Consider the following 16,014-nt stretch of genomic DNA (forward strand, 5'->3'; position numbering starts at 1 on the left):
TCCGTCTCTTTCTCTTACCTTGTATTTTCCCATACCACCTTCCCTATGCTCTCTCCAGCTTAGTTCTTTGATTTTATTTTGATTTGATTTGTTATTGTCACATATTCCTCAGTACAGTGAAAGTATTGTTTTGCGTGCAGTACAGGCAGATCATACTATACAAAGTGCATTAGGGTGATAGAATAAAGCAATGAATCGCTTTACGGCTGCAGAGGAAATGCACAAAGGTTGAGTTCAACCTGAAACTGAAAATTTGAGAGGTCCATTCAGGAGTCTAATAACAGTAGGGAAGAAACCATTCTTGAATCTGTTGGTATATGTGTTTAAGCTTTTGTATCTTCTGCGCGATGGAAGGGGTTGAAAGAGATGGTTGATGGGAGGGTCTTTTGATGATGTCAGCTGCCTTTCTGAGGCATTGAGAGGTATAGGTGGAGTAAAAGGATGGAAGGTTGTGTTATGTGATGGACTGGGCTGTGTTCTCAACTCTCTCTGGTTTCTTACGGTTTCTTACTGAGCAGAGCAGTTGGCAAACCAAGTTGTGATGCATTCGGTGATAATCCTTCTATGGTGCATCTATAAAAAGTGATTAGTGTCATTACAGATGGGCCAAATTTCCTTAGCCTCTCGAGGAAGTCGAAGGGTTGTTGTGCTTTCTTGACCGTCACATCCATGTGGGTGGACCAGGACAGATTGTTGATGATTATCACTCCTAGGAACTTAACGGTTTTAACCATCACACCTCAGCACCACTGATGTAGACATGGGTGTGCCCTCCACATTACTTCTTGAAGTCAGTGAGCAGGTCTTTCATTTTCCTGACATTGAAGGAGAGATTATTATCTTTACACCATGACACCAAGCACTCTATCTCTTCAATGTCTTCTGTCTTGTCATTGTTTGAGATCCGGCCTATAATGGTCATGCTGTCAGCGAGCTTGTAGATGGAGTTAGGATGGAATTTGGCCACATAGTCATGAGTGTGGTCAATTGTGGGAGCCTAATATAGGTATCCTTGTTATCCAGTTGCTCCATGTAAGGCTGGGAGATGGCTTCTTCTGTGGAGTTGTTGCGACAATAGATGATTTGCAAGGGATTGGGGCAGGCTGGGAGGTTAGAGATGATGTGAGCTATGTCTAACCTCTCAAAGCAATTCATAATGACAGAGGTCATATCCACTGGGTGGTAGTCATTGAGACTGCATGTGTTTTCTTTGGTACCAGGATGATGCTGGTCTTCTTGAAGCTGTAGGGACTTCAGATCATATTAAGGAGAAGTTACAGATATCAGCAAATACTTCCACCAGCTGGTACACAAAAGGGCTAAGTGCTCTGCCAGGGACTGCGTTTGGTACAGTTGCTTTCTGTGGGTTTTCTCTCAATCTAACGTATGCAACAATGACAGAAGGAAAGGGTGCACCTAAGGCTGCCGTGGAAGGTTACACCATTTGAAACTAGCACATCGAGTGCATCAGGGAGGGAGGCTGTTTTGTCCACAATTCTGTTCTGCTTCGCTATGTAACCTGTTATATTGTATAGGCCTTGTCACAAACGCAAGTATCCATGTGGTTAGTTTCAGTGTCTAGCTTGGTGTGGGATTGCCTCTTGGTGTCTCAAATTGCCTTAAGAAAGTCGTATCTGGATTTCCTGGAAAGGTCAATGCTAGTTGACTTGAACGCGCACACCTGGACTTCAGCAGAGAATGGATCTTCCAGTTCATCCATGGTTTCCGGTTGGTGAAATATTCCGATTAACTTCTTTGGCATGCAGTCTTCTACACGCTTGTTAATGACGTCTGTAACAGTGATGGCATACTCAAATAGGTTGGCTGCAGAGATCTTGCATACAGACCAGCACTAAACCACTTTCTGTATTGGGTCATCACATTTCAATTTCTGCTTGTAAGCTGAGAGGATGGACACAGCGCTGTGATTGAATTTTGCAGAGTGTGGATGGAAATGGAGCGGGAGGCAGCTTTGTGGTTCTGTAGCAATAGTCAAGGATGTTCAGACCTCTGGTAGTTCAGGAGACTTGTTAATGGTATTTTGGTAGCACACTCTTGAGGTTGGTTTGGTTGTTGTCACCGCCTACAATGAACAAGGGCTTTGGGTACTTTGACACAAGTCTCTTTAGAGATGTATATTTCATCAAGTGCACTCTTCACTTCCACATTAAGTGGTGTGTAGATTGCTGTTAGTTCATTCCTGAACCTAACTCTTAGTCACTTGACCCAATTCTCAATGAACCACTGATTTCCTAACTTCTCTCATATCTCCAATGCTGACATTCTAACTGAATCCATATTCTCTGGCATTGTCAGTGATATAGATCTAAGTCGTGGTATTTTGTGGCTTGGCAAGGAACTTGCAGATGTTGGTGTTCCAATGTATCTGCTGCCCTTGACCTTCTAGGTGGTAGAACTCATGGGTTTGGAAGGTACTATTGAAGAAGCTTTGAGTTTCTGCAGCACATCTTGTGGATGATCTACGTTATGTTCTGTGCGATAGGGTAAAAGGTATGAATGTTGAAAGTGGGGAATGGGCACCAATCAAGCAGTCTGCTTTTTCCTGAATGGTGCCAGGCTTTTTGAATATTGTTGGAACTACATTTATCCTGAAAAGTGGAGTGTATTCCATTACACTCCTGACTTGTGCCTTGAAGATAACGAATAGGTACTGGGAATAAAGGACATGAGCTATTCATAGAATGCCTAGTTTCTGACCTGCACTTGCAGATACCATGTGTATCTGTGTCTAGTTCAGTTTCTGGTCAACGGTAACTCCCCAGGATGTTGATAGTGAGAGATTTGGCAATCCCATTGAATAACAGGGAGGAATGGCTAGATTCTCTCTTGCTAAAAAGGTCATTGCCTGGCATTTGTGGAGCACAAATGTTGCTTGCCATTTGTCAGCTCAAGCCTGCATGCTGATCAGATCTTGCTGCATATGGACACAGACTGCTTCAGTATCTGAGGAATCATTAACATTGTTGAACATTGTGTAACCATTCAATAAATATCTCCACTTCTTATGATGGAGAGAAGGTCATTTATGAAGCCACTGAAGATGTTTGGTTCTCAGAATCCACCTTGAAGAACTTCTGCAAAAATATCCCAGAATAGAAATGATTGACCTCCAACAACAACTATTCCTTCGTGACTTTAATCAGCAGAGAGGTCCTACCTCCACCACCATCCCCCACTCTGCCACCTACCTTCTCCTCAATTTCCATTGACTCCAGTTTTGCTTGAGCTCCTTCATTCATGTTCAGTTGAATGGATTTGGCCTGCCTTTTGTGCACAGAATATACCTGGGTAATTTTCTGCATGGTTGGGTTGATGCCTGTATCGTGCTCATAGGGGTGTGGCTAATTCTGGATTAAAAGTCTTCAATACTATTGCTAAGTATCCTCAAAACCTATAAGCATTTGCAATCTCCAGTACCTTAAGCCACTTCTGAGATCACTTGGAGTGAATCGAAATAACTGTTCAACCACAACTGGAAAACAGAAAATAATTGACTCTGAAAGAAAATGGAGTTGTATTTCTTAAAGATAAAAATGCCAAGAAGTGACTCGATGGAAACATCAAAGAGTCCTAGTAGCTTTTTAAATTTAGTTTGATGTCCATTTTTCCCTTAAATGTGCTTTATGTGTGTTCAACATTCAAGGGCTATATAAATATAATTTATAGTTATTTGAACAAGTCAGTCAGTCAAACAGTGACATGGCTGTACTATTTTAAGGTCTTTCGATGCTAGTTCTGGAATCGATCTTGTCTCCATTCTGTTCGAGGTCTTTGCCTAGCGCACTGATGCTAAACAAACAGAGACCTTACTGATGGCTTGATCAGCTGTCTCATTGTTTATACTTAATGGAGGTTTAGTAAGGAAATAATTAGATTAATATCAAATAACTAAAATTTAGTATGTGCCTAAAGGAGTTTCAAAAATTTCCTTGAGTAATTAAGATTAATGAGGAGATATACCAAAGAGAAAACTTGAGACTTTAATGAATAGAAGAATGGAATTATTATATGAAATTTTCAAAAACAATCTGCAATGCTTTGCAGACTGAAACAAGTGTTTAAAAGAAACAGTCTTATTTCACAGTCTCACTACACAAACTAACACTTCCAATATCTTGAAGAGGACGCAGATAGGCAAGTGTTGCACCACATTTTGCAACCTCAGGAAGCTGTGGTCCACATAGTGCTCACTCGAGTGGTGTTGTGCACCAGATACCTCATACATTCCCTGGCTGCAGAACATAGACGTACAGGAAGGCCCTATCCAAAACTGCTTTCCAATCTGTTACTAACACAATATTTCATCCAGGAAGTGATACCACAACCTACAGCCCCACCCCATGTTATCAAATTTTGAGCTAGCTGTGTTGTTGTTTTGAAATTGGTTTGAAATTAAATTCCTGATTTCAGTTGCATCTCTAATTGGTTATATGTTCTTTGGTGTTAAAAAAAATTTTTCACTGCCACTCATTGTTTAAAGGGGTGGGAGCGAAATTCTATGCTGATCAGGACAATACAGGCAAACTTAGATAATTATCAAAAGCTGAACAACAGTTTCAAGCCATTGACACAGTCTCAATATACCTGAAACCATACAGCCAGCCCTGAATCAAGTTTTATAATGTGTAATAAAGTGAGAGATATAGCTTTATCAAAATTTAAATTGCAGGTATACCCAACATTCTATCTTTCGTGTATTCTGATTGGCGGATTTTCCTTCATTTACTGTAGAGATTTGTATAATCTTTTGGATATATGTTGCTGGAACACTTTGAGCTGGACATTATCATAGACCTCAGGACTCCGGCTGTGGGATCAAGGGAAAAAGATAGGAGAGGTCCAACAGATTAAGGTGTCAAATTGCAACAGGTACAATTTTGGAGCCATTAGGCAGGAACTAGCAGAAGTCGATTGGGTGAGTCTGAGGGAAAAGGAATGACTGGCAAATGGGAGGCTTTTAAGTGTGTGATATCAAGTATGTCCCTGTTAGGGTGCAGGGAAAAGCTGACAGATTCAGGGATCCCTGGCTGACGAGGGACAGTGAGGGTCAGGTCGGGAAAAGGAAGGTGGCATACATTGGCCTTAAGCTATCGGGCTCAAGTGAATCCTTAGATGACTATAAAAAGTGTAAGAGTGCACTTAAGTGGGAAATCAGAAGAAAAAAAAGAGGGAAAGAGATGGATCAGGGAGATAAAGTTAAAGGTAATCTCAAGAGGTTCTATAGCCATATTAAATGTAAAACGGTGGCCAGAGAGAGAATAGTTCCCCTTAAAGATCAGAATGGCCATCTATGTGTGCAGCCACATGAGACGGGGGAGAAGTGTTTACAGAGGAGAAAATCATGGATACAAAGGAAATAAGGGAAACAAGTGGTGATGTTTGGGACCAAATACATATTACTAGAGAGGAGGTATTTGCAGCCTTAATGCATGTTAAGGTGAGTAGATCCCCGGGCCTGATCAAGCCCAACTTCGGACGTTATGGGTTGTGAGGGAAGAAATTGCAGAGGCCTTTGTGGAGAGTTTTGCTTCATCTTTAGCCACTGGTACAGTTCCGGAACACTGGAAGGTAGCTAATACTGTTCCATTGTTTAGGAAATATAGCAAGACAAGACAGGGAACTACAGGCCCGTGAGCCTGACATCAGCAGTAGGCAAGTTGTTGGAGAAGAAATTGAGGGACAGGACCAATCAACATTTGGACTGTCAAGGTTTGACTAGGTATAATCTGCATGGAATTGTGCATCGGAAATCAGGTCTGACAAATCTTTAAAGAGGTAACCAAGAGGCTAGATGAGGATGGGGGAGTGGATCATGTCTATATGGACTTTAGTAAGGCCTTTGATATGGTCTCGCGTGGCAGGCTAGTCTTGAAGGTTAGGTCTCATGGGATCAAGGGATGGGTAGCGAATTGGATTCAAAATTGGCTCGATGTTAGGATGCAGAAGGAGATGGTTGAAGATTGCTTCTCGGCCTGTGACTGGTGGTGTGCTATAAGGGCCAGTGCTAGAAACTTTGTTATTTGTTATTTCCATAAATGATCCGGATGTAAATGTACAAGTCATGATTAATAAATTTGCAGATGATACAAAATTAGGAGGTATCGTTGATAGTCAGGAAGGTTATCAAAAATTACAGAGGGATCCTGATCAGATGGGGAGTGGGCTGAGGATTGGCAAATGGAATTCAACACAGAGAATGTAAGGTGTTGCACTGTGGAAAGTCAAACCAAGGTAGGACTTACCCAGTAAATGGTAAGGTCCTGTTGAGTGTTATGAACAGAGGGACATAGGATTACAAGTATACAGTACTTTGAAAGCAGCATCACAGCTAGACAGGTTGGTGAAGAAGGCATTTAGCATGCTGGCCTTCTTCGGTCGAGGCATTGAGCATAAGAGGCGGGACGTTATGTTGCAAAGGTATAAGTCATTGGTGAGGCCACACTTAGTGTGTTATGTACAATTTTGGTCACCCTGTTATATGAAAGGCATAATTAAACTGGCAAGAGTGCAAAGAAGATTTATGAGAATGTTGCCAAGACCAGTAGGCCTGAGTTATAGGGAGAGGCTGGCCAGGATATAATTTTATTCCTTGGAATGTAGGAGAATGGGAGTGACCTTATTGAGGTGTATAAAATCATGAAGGACATTCATAGGATGAATGTCTTTTTCCCAGGGGTGAGGAATTGAAAACTAGAGGGCATTGGTTTAAGGTGAGAGGGGAAAGATTTAAGAAGGACTTGAGGGACAGCTTGTTCACACAGCAAATGGTCCGTACACAGAATGGGCTGCCAGAGAAAGTGGTTGAGGCAGCTACAATAACAACATTTAAAACAACATTTGAATAGGTACATGGATGGACAGAGTGTAGAGGGATATGGACCAAATGTGCGCAATTAGAACTAGCTGAGTGGGCACCATAGTCAGTATGGACCAGTTTGGGCTGAAGGGCCTGTTCCCTCACCTCCCTCCCCTCCTCAACACCGCCATGCCTGCAGAAGACACTGTCATGAAAATAGACTGGAAGCAGGAATATGCTGCCACATCAACGTCACAGCTGGTAGCTACAAATTGACAAAATGCCAAACTTGACCTCAAAGACAAAACTTTGGACTTAGGTATCATGTTGCTGAAAGAGTCGGGCTCCAGTTGTTACTTGACTAGATGGCATGTGACTTTAATGAAAACTATTCATGTGTGATAGGTTTTGCATTTTGAACTTGTATTTGATTGTTGTCAAATTTGGTGCCAGATTACCGCAGGTTTGCTGGAATTTAGCTGACATTGAATTTGGTGTCTGATTGTGAGTTTGTTTCTCCAACTGGTTGGTTGTTTTCTTGCCCATTTATGGCTCAGTCTTTAGTGTATGTCAATGTAACTCATTTCAGTTGCAAACACTTTGACCTGAGGAGCAAAATGAATCAGGCTAATTTCCACCTGGTCTTACTGTCCGATTATGTCAAATCCTACTTAATAATCTTTGAATACTTGCTGTTATTACTTAGGTTCCAGAAGACTACCTCCTCCATTGAAAACCCAAGCACATAAGTCAGGCAAGGAAGAGAAGATATGCTGGGAAAAATAATCTGGGAATTGCCACAAAAAATTTCCAAATATTTCATAGTCAAGGGTTTCTTCATGAGTAGTTTCTGTAACTATTTGTTTCACCTATTAATATTTATGTATCTCTGAAAGACTTGCAAGTTGTTCATGAATATGAAGTTGGTGAAGTTATTCCCTGTGTAATATATCCCTGCAATATCTCCAAATTTGCAGATGGTACTAAGCTGAGTGGCATGTGTGCTGTGAGGAGGATGCTAAGAGCTGCAGGGTGACTTGGACAGACTGGCTGAGTGGACAAATATTTGGCAAATGCAATATAATGTGGATAAATGTGAAGTTATCCCCTTTGGCTACAGAAAAAGGGAGGCAGATCATGATCTGAATGGTTGCAGTTTAGGAAAAAGTAAAGTGCAACAAGACCTGCGTGTTTTGGTGGAACAGTCACTGTAGGTTGGCAGCAGGTGATGAGGAAAACTAATGGCCTGCTAGCCTTCATAGCAAGAGAATTTGAGTATCGGAGTAAGAATGTCTTGCTGCGGTTATACAGGTCCTTGGTGACGCTGCACCTTGAGTATTGTGTGCAGTTTTGGTCTCCTAGTCTGAGCAAGGACACTCTTGCTATTGAGGGAGTCCAGCGAAGGTTCATCAGACTGATTCCTAAGATGACAGGACTGACATATAAGGAAAGACTGGATCAACTGGGCGTGTACTCATTGGAACTTAGAAGAAGGAAGGGGATCTCATAGAAACATAGAAATTGCTGATCGGACTGGACTGGCTTGATGCAGGAAGAAAGTTCCTGATGTTGGGGAGGTCCAGAATTAAGGGTTACAGTCTAAGATTAAGGGATAAACCATTCAGTACTGAGATGAGGTAGAATCTTTTCACTCAGAGTTGTGTGAACTTGTGGAATTCTCTCCCACAGGAAGATGTTGGGGCCAATCCATTAGCTAAATTCAAGAGGGAGGTGGACGTGGCCCTTGCAGCTAAAGGGATCAAGGGGTATGGAGAGAAAGTGGGAATGGGATACTGAGATTGCAAGATCGGCCATGAGCACATTGAATGGGGGTGCAGGCTTGAAGGGTAAATGGCCTGCTCTTGCAGTATTTTTCATTTCTGTGTAATGTCACCTTCTTATAACAGGATATAGCTATGTTGTAAATGTAAATGTAATTGAGGAGAATTAAAAGAAACGAGCTGTAAGCTTCAGGTCTCTGTTCCCAGGGTTTTGAACTGGATTGCACTGAACTCTGGAAATAGGATATATAGAAAAGAATATAGTGCATAACTGTACAAAAGGAGGCCATTTGGCTCATTAAATCTATGCCCACTCTCCATAGAACAAATCAGTCCATCCTATTTCCTTGCTCTATCTTGTTGCACGACAATTTCAGTTTGAAGTCATTGATTCTCTCCAGTTCTACCACCCATGTAGATATAAAAGAACTGCAGAACATGCAATAAAAGATTTACAGGGACGATAGCGGAACTGAAAGATTGTTGTATCCTATATCCTAAGTATATCCTATTTCCTTAGTTCAGTGAAAAGAATGTTTGGAATTGTGGGAATAAACAACTGAAGCTCCCAGCTTACTTCTGTTAGATCTCCTCAGTTGCATTTGCACTTGCTGTCTAGTTTATTACATCTTTGCTACATGAAAGGGACAGTATACAGGAAATAACTTCACTGCTGTAAACACACCATCATAAACCACAGTAACAGCAGAATAAGTACTTCCACTGTAACTCAACATTTTAACCTGCAGTTGGTTCACATAATGAGTTTATCAACATCACCAAGCTTTTAAGTTAATGCATGAGGTTGGCTGAGACACCTGTTGTATTCTATCCAGTTCCACCCATTGTGTCAAAAACAATACAATATTATGTGTTGATCTCTCTTGCTCTTTGCCTCCTGGATGTCTCAATTGGCTCAGAACTGAAGGACACCAAACCTGCTCACTTCCTCCAGCAGCGCATTTCTGCATCCTGTCTTATCATATTCTCTGCTTCAGAATCAAAGTACATAATACTGTTATTTTCCTTTGTAGGAAATCACTGACACATTCTTGGCCGGTAAAGTGTCATTGGAAAGCTTTCTGGAGAGGTTCCACAGGACAAGAAAAGTTTGCCATATGAGAAAGACGCAAGTGGAGAAGCTTCAGGACCTAATAAAAAAGGACAGGAAGAAGAATCAGCAACATGTGGCACATCAGCGGCTGGAGCATCGCGTGGCTTCACATAATGTCCCCCCTCGTCCACAAAATGGACCTACTGCCCACAGGCTGTACCAGCGCTCTGGTTTTGTGCCTGCCATTGAGGTAACGTCCCAAGCTGCAAGCCCATTCTCCATGCCTTCACCTCCTCCTCAGAGCAAGAACCTGCCTCCTCTCAGCTCACGGGAACGTCAGCCTGTGGTTTCACGCCCCAACACTCCATTCACACCCCAGGGCTTGCGCTCAGGCCTGCGCATACTGGGACAGTTACCCATCTGGACTCCAAGGCCATTTAAGCTTCAGCAAGCACACCCAGTGCAGAAGCAACCTCCCTACCGATAGGAATGCCGAATATTACACTGGGCAGATCAAACTGCTGGTGGCAAAGGATGGAATGATACATTGAAGGACAAAAAAACCACATCCAAAAAAACTTACATGGCAAACAGAGAGGAAATGAAATGAGTGCTTAAATAGAAGACATCTGTTTGAGGATGAAAGAAATTTTCATATTGGGCCCTCTAGGTTTCTCAGTGGCCAAGCAAGACATTTCTCACAACAGAGGATAAAGGCCTCATGTCTACTTCAGCAGCATGAGTACAAACAGTTGCCTCCAAATTTCTGGATGTAGGAACAGCACTTTTCACTTCTGCTGAAAGTTATTGAATATGAACAAAATTTGCCATGTTTGAATGAGAAAACATCCCTACCTTTTCTCTAGGTGGGATTTTCCACTATTTCAGCTCTTTTTCTTGGGAAGATGGAGTTTACTTTACAAATCCATCCATTTCCATGGAGACGACAGCTACTAGCCTTGATTATAAGAGCCCAGGAAAGTGAATGGATATTTGAGAGACTTGGCAATTTTTAAAATTTGTTCTGTATCTACTTTCTGATGGACTTAATGAGCTGAAGAAATGGAACTCTAAAAGGAAGTTCATCCATCCTCTAAATGTGGCCAACAGAATGAGTTCTACAGATGCCAGGGGAGCATGGGTTTGTGTAAAGAAACTGAGCAATATTCCTCTGATCTAATTGTATCTGAATTGTTTTGTTGTGTCTCAGTTCCTGTTGTGTTTGGCACACTCATCATCAAACTGGTCCAGACTATAGCTAGTGGAGCTCAGACACTTAGATCCATCCAGAAAATAAACCAGTGCAGCATCTATTTGAAGATCTCCCTCTGACAGTCAGGAAATAAGAATGGACAGGCCCAACACTTTCACCCCCAGATTCTGGTAATCTTCAGAATTGCCCCTAAATATTTGTTCTTGAACTGGCTTGTCCATTGTGGTGTGGCCAGATGTCATTCTCAGGAATGAAAGTCAGTCAGTAAATGTCCATTTGATCACTACTGCATAATTTTTGAATGTGAATGCATTGACTAGTGGGCTCAGATTGCACTTATGCAATAACAGATGAACCAGTCTTGCCTGCACATACGAGAAAACCTAAATCATGTATGTGCACACACCGGCATCACTGCCCCACATGCCTTTTAAATGTTGCTGCACTACATCGGCTTTTTTTCAAATCCTTATGATACAGTTTATACTGGGACCACAGTAGCACAGCTTCTTCCACTTGAGCTCTAATCATCCAAAAATGCACATAATTGCAGTGTTAGGCACTTAATGTCACATTTCAAAATGACACACTGTTACAGATTTCAAAATGTTTTTTTAAGAAACAGAAAGCAAATCATTGACCCACAAACTTAAATTTACAAGTAGTTGTAAGAATTGCGTTCCATCAGAGGTGCATGGATCTCAATGGCATTCATGATAATTGCTCACCAGTGTCCTTTCTTAGATAGGGCAGTGCATGGCCATACAAAGCAACTTAAAGGCTTCAGACATTGATGTGGACAGATCATGCACCCACAAAAAGGAATTTGAGAGAACATTAATAATAATAATTGTGTTATGAATGAATTTGACAGGAGGGCGTGTGGCACAGCAGTCAAACCCTTAAGTCTGGGCCAGAAGCCCTGTGTTCAAATCTCATGCCAGGTGTTGTTGGCCATGGGAGGTGCATTGATAATGTGGCCAAACAGATTGATTGTCAGCCTATAAGCTCTTCCAAAGCACCCGATTGTAGGCAGTAAGACTGGGGGAGTTTCCTCAATAGCCACCCTTCAGACTTAACCACTGAACAATCCAAAGGAAGCCTGTGACTCAACCCTCAGAAAGAAGGACACGAGGTAATACAGATGCAATGAATGAATTCAGCCATTTACAAGCAGCTAAAATGATCTGAATTTGCATATTTAAATTCACCAGCTTCAACATGCACTTCCTTCACCATTGATGCACAATGACAGCAGCATGTATCTTCTGCAAGATACACTCACAAAGTCTCCACAATAGCACCTTCATAACTCATGACGTCTACTGCCTGCAAGAGTAACAGATGCAGGAACACCATCTATATGTTCTCTTCCAAATCAAAAATTATCCTGAATTGGAGCTATATCACTGTTGCTGGGTCACAATTCTGGAACTCCTACCTGAACAGCATTGTGGGTGTTCCCGTATATCACATAGACTGTAGCAGTTCAAGTAGGCAGCTCACTATCACCTTCTCTGGGACAGTTAGGAATGGGCAATATGGAATGAGTGACAACCACATACCATGAACAAGCAAAATAAAATTAGTATATTAATGCAGTAGGCCAGTTGAGGAGCTAAACATTTGTTTCAAACCTGAGAGTATTGGTGGGCAATGTCACAAAGGGTTTGCTAGATTATACAAATCTGAGTAAATTGTAGGCATTGAAATCATAACGAAAGTTTATTGCACATTTAAAAGCAAATGCACACACATACATGGAGTACTGTGTCCAGTTCTGGTTGCCCTGTTACAGGAAGGATATTATTAAGCTGGAGATGGTTCAGATGACACTATGACTCTATTTCAAGAGATCCAAATAAGTTAACATTTAGCAATATTATACACACACATTTAGCAGCCAACAGTACTTTGTGCAGCATTAAAATATATAGACAAGGAAAGTACCTCAGTGCAGTCCCACACAGTGTTCAGAGTTAATCTTGTCTTGGTTAACGATAAAGTTTCTGATACTTGCCTCTGTATACTTGGCATAAGGAAGGGAAAGTTAATGAGAAATCATGTGCAGTGTATCTTGCTGAAAAGTGATTGTATTTAAATGACAGTAATAGTATCTCATCAGCATTTATGATGCTAACCCTCACTGACTATCTCCATTTAAAACAAGTATGCTGTTTTGGAAAATGCAGGGTGTGATGGACTTTCAGGGGGATGTAGCATGAACAGCCACGTTTCTGGTATCAAGACAGACTTTAACGTAATGAGGGATACATCAGGTTCCAAGCGATTGATTGTGATCAGGTACTCTCTAGTCCAAGGCACAGACAGATATTTCTGTGGCCAGCAGCAAGAAATGAGAATGGTGTGTTGCCTCCCTGTTGCCAGGATCAAGGATGGTCACAGAGAGGGTGCAGAATGTTCTGAAAGGGGAGAGAGACCAGCAGGAGGTCATTGTACACATTGGAACAAACAACATAGGAAGGGAAAAGGATGAGATTCTGAAGGGAGAATATAGAAAGTTAGGCAGGAATTTAAAAAGGAGGTCCTCGAGGGTAGTAATATCTGGATTGCTCCCGTTGCTAAGAGGTAGCGAGGGTAGGAATAGGAGAACAGAGCAGATGAATGCATGGCTGAGGAGCTGGTGTATGGGAGATGGATTCACATTTTTGGATCATTGGAATCTCTTCTGAGGTCGAGGTGACCAGTACAAGAATGACGGATTGCATCTAAATTGGAAGGGGACTAATATACTGGCAGGGAGATTTGCTCGAGCTGCTCGGGAGGATTTAAACTAGTAATGTGGGGTTGGGTTGGGGATGGGATGCGGGGTGCCAAGGGAGATACTGAGGAAAGAGATCAATCTGAGACTGATACAGTTGAGAAAAGAAACGAGTCAAACAGTCAGGGCAGGTGGGAACAAAGCAGACAACAGAATATGACTGACAAGTTAAACTGCATTTATTTGAATGCAAGAGACCAAACAAGGAAGGCAGATGAATTCAGGACATGGTTAGGAACATGGGACTGGGATATCATAGCAATTACAGAGATGTGGCTCAAGGATGAACAGGACTGGCAACTTAATGTTTCAGGATACAAATGCTACAGGAAGGACAGAAAGGGAGGCAAAAGAGGAGGGGGAAGTGACATTTTTGATAAAGGATAGCATTACAGCTGTACCAAGAGAGGTTATTCCTGGAAATGCATCCAGGAAAGTTATTTGGGTGGAACTGAGAAATAAGAAAGGGATTAAATAAGAAAGATCCTTATTGGGATAGACAACCCCTAATAGTCAGCAGGAAATTGAGAAACAAGTTTGTAAGGAGATTTTGGTTCTCTGTACAACTAATAGTGTGGTTATGGCAGGGGATTTTAACTTTCTAAACATAGACTGGGACTGCTATAGTGTTAAGGGTTTAGATGGAGAGGAATTTGCTAAGTGTGTACAAGAAAATTTTCTGATTCAGTATGTAGATATACTGACTAGAGAAAGTGCAAAACTTGACCTACTCTTGGGAAATAAGGCAGGACAGATGACTGAGGTGTCAGTGAGGGAGCACCTCAGGGCTAGCGACCATAATTGTATTAGATTTCAAATAGTGATGGAAAAGGATTGACCAGATCTAAAAGTTGAAGTTCTAAATTGAAGGAAGACCAATTTTGATGGTTTTAGGTAAGAACTTTCAAAAGCTGATTGGGGGCAGATGTTCGCAGGTAAAGGGACGACTGGAAAATGGGAAGCCCTCAGAAATGAGATAACAAGAATCCAGAGAAAGTATATTCCTGTCAGGGTGAAAGAAAAGGCTGGTAGGTATAGGGAATGCTGGAAGACGAAAGAAATTGAGCGTTTGGTTAAGAAAAAGAAGGAAGCATATGTTAGGTGAAGACAGAAGAGATTGAGTGATTCCTTAGAAGAATTAAAAGGCAGTAGGAGTATACTTAAGCGGGAAATCAGGAGGGCAAAAAGGGGACATGAGATAGCTTTGGCAAATAGGGTTAAGGAGAATCCAAAGGGAGTTTACAAATACATCAAGGACAAAAGGGTAACTAGGGAGAGAATAGGACTCTCAAAGGTCAGCAAGGCAGAGTTTGTATGGAGCCGCAGGAAATGGGGAGATACTAAATGAGAGTTTTGCATCAGTATTTACTGTGGAGAAGAACATGAAAGTTATAAAATGTAGGGAAATAGATGGTGACATCATGAAAAATGTCCATATTACAGACGACGAAATGCTGGATGTTTTGAAATGCATAAACGTGGATAAATCCCCAGGACCTGATCAGGTGTACACCAGATCTCTGTGGGAAGCTAGGGAAGTGATTGCTGGACTCCTTGCTGAGATATTTGTATCATCGATAATCACAGGTGAGGTGCTGGAAGACTGGAGGTTGGCTAACGTGGTACCATTATTTAAGAAATGTGGTAAGGACAAGCCAGGGAACTATAGACTAGTGAGCCTGACCTCAGTGGTGGGCAAGTTGTTGGAGAGAATCCTGAGAGACAGGATGTACATGTATTTAGAAAGACAAAGACTGATTAAGGATAGTCAACATAGTTTTGTGAATGGGAAATCATGTCTCACAAACTTGATTGAGTTTTTTGATAAAAGGATTGTTGAAGGCAAAGTGGTGGATGTGATTTATATGGATTTCAGTAAGGCGTTTGACAAGGTTTCCCATGGGAAACTGGTTAGCAAGTTTAGATCTCATGGAATACAGGGAGAACTAGCCATTTGGGTACAGAACTGGCTTGAAGATTGAAGACAGAGGGTGATGATGGAGAGTTGATATTTTAGATTGGAAGCCTGTGACCAGTGGTGTGCCACAAGGATCGGTGCTGGGTCCACTGCTCTTCGTCATTTATATAAATGATTTGGATATGAACATAGGTATAATTAGTAAGTTTGCAGATTGGAAAGGCAATGGACAATGAGGAAGGTTATCTCAGATTATAACTGGATCTTGATCAGATGGGCTGAGGAGTGGCAGATGGCATTTAATTTTGATAAATACAATGCTGCATTTTGGGAAAGCAAATTTTAGCAGACTTATACACTTAATGGTAAGGTCCGAGGGAGTGTTGCTGAACAAAGAGACTTTGGAGTGCAGATTGATGACTCCTTGAATGTAGAATCCCAGGTAGATT

General features: G+C 41.6%; 1 protein-coding gene across 1 annotated transcript in view; it reads left to right on the top strand.

Annotated features, from left to right (window-relative positions):
* vps37d (VPS37D subunit of ESCRT-I) overlaps positions 1-10,491 on the top strand; it is a 57,158-nt gene extending 46,667 nt beyond the window's left edge. The window contains exon 4 of the mRNA XM_060848283.1: positions 9,633-10,491. Coding sequence (XP_060704266.1) covers positions 9,633-10,139 — 507 coding nt within the window. The 3' untranslated portion in view covers positions 10,140-10,491. The remainder of the gene's footprint in view (positions 1-9,632) is intronic.
* Positions 10,492-16,014: the final 5,523 nt, after the last annotated feature.

This window comes from Hemiscyllium ocellatum, chromosome 31 (genome assembly GCF_020745735.1).
Source record: "Hemiscyllium ocellatum isolate sHemOce1 chromosome 31, sHemOce1.pat.X.cur, whole genome shotgun sequence".
Lineage (NCBI taxonomy): Eukaryota > Metazoa > Chordata > Chondrichthyes > Orectolobiformes > Hemiscylliidae > Hemiscyllium > Hemiscyllium ocellatum.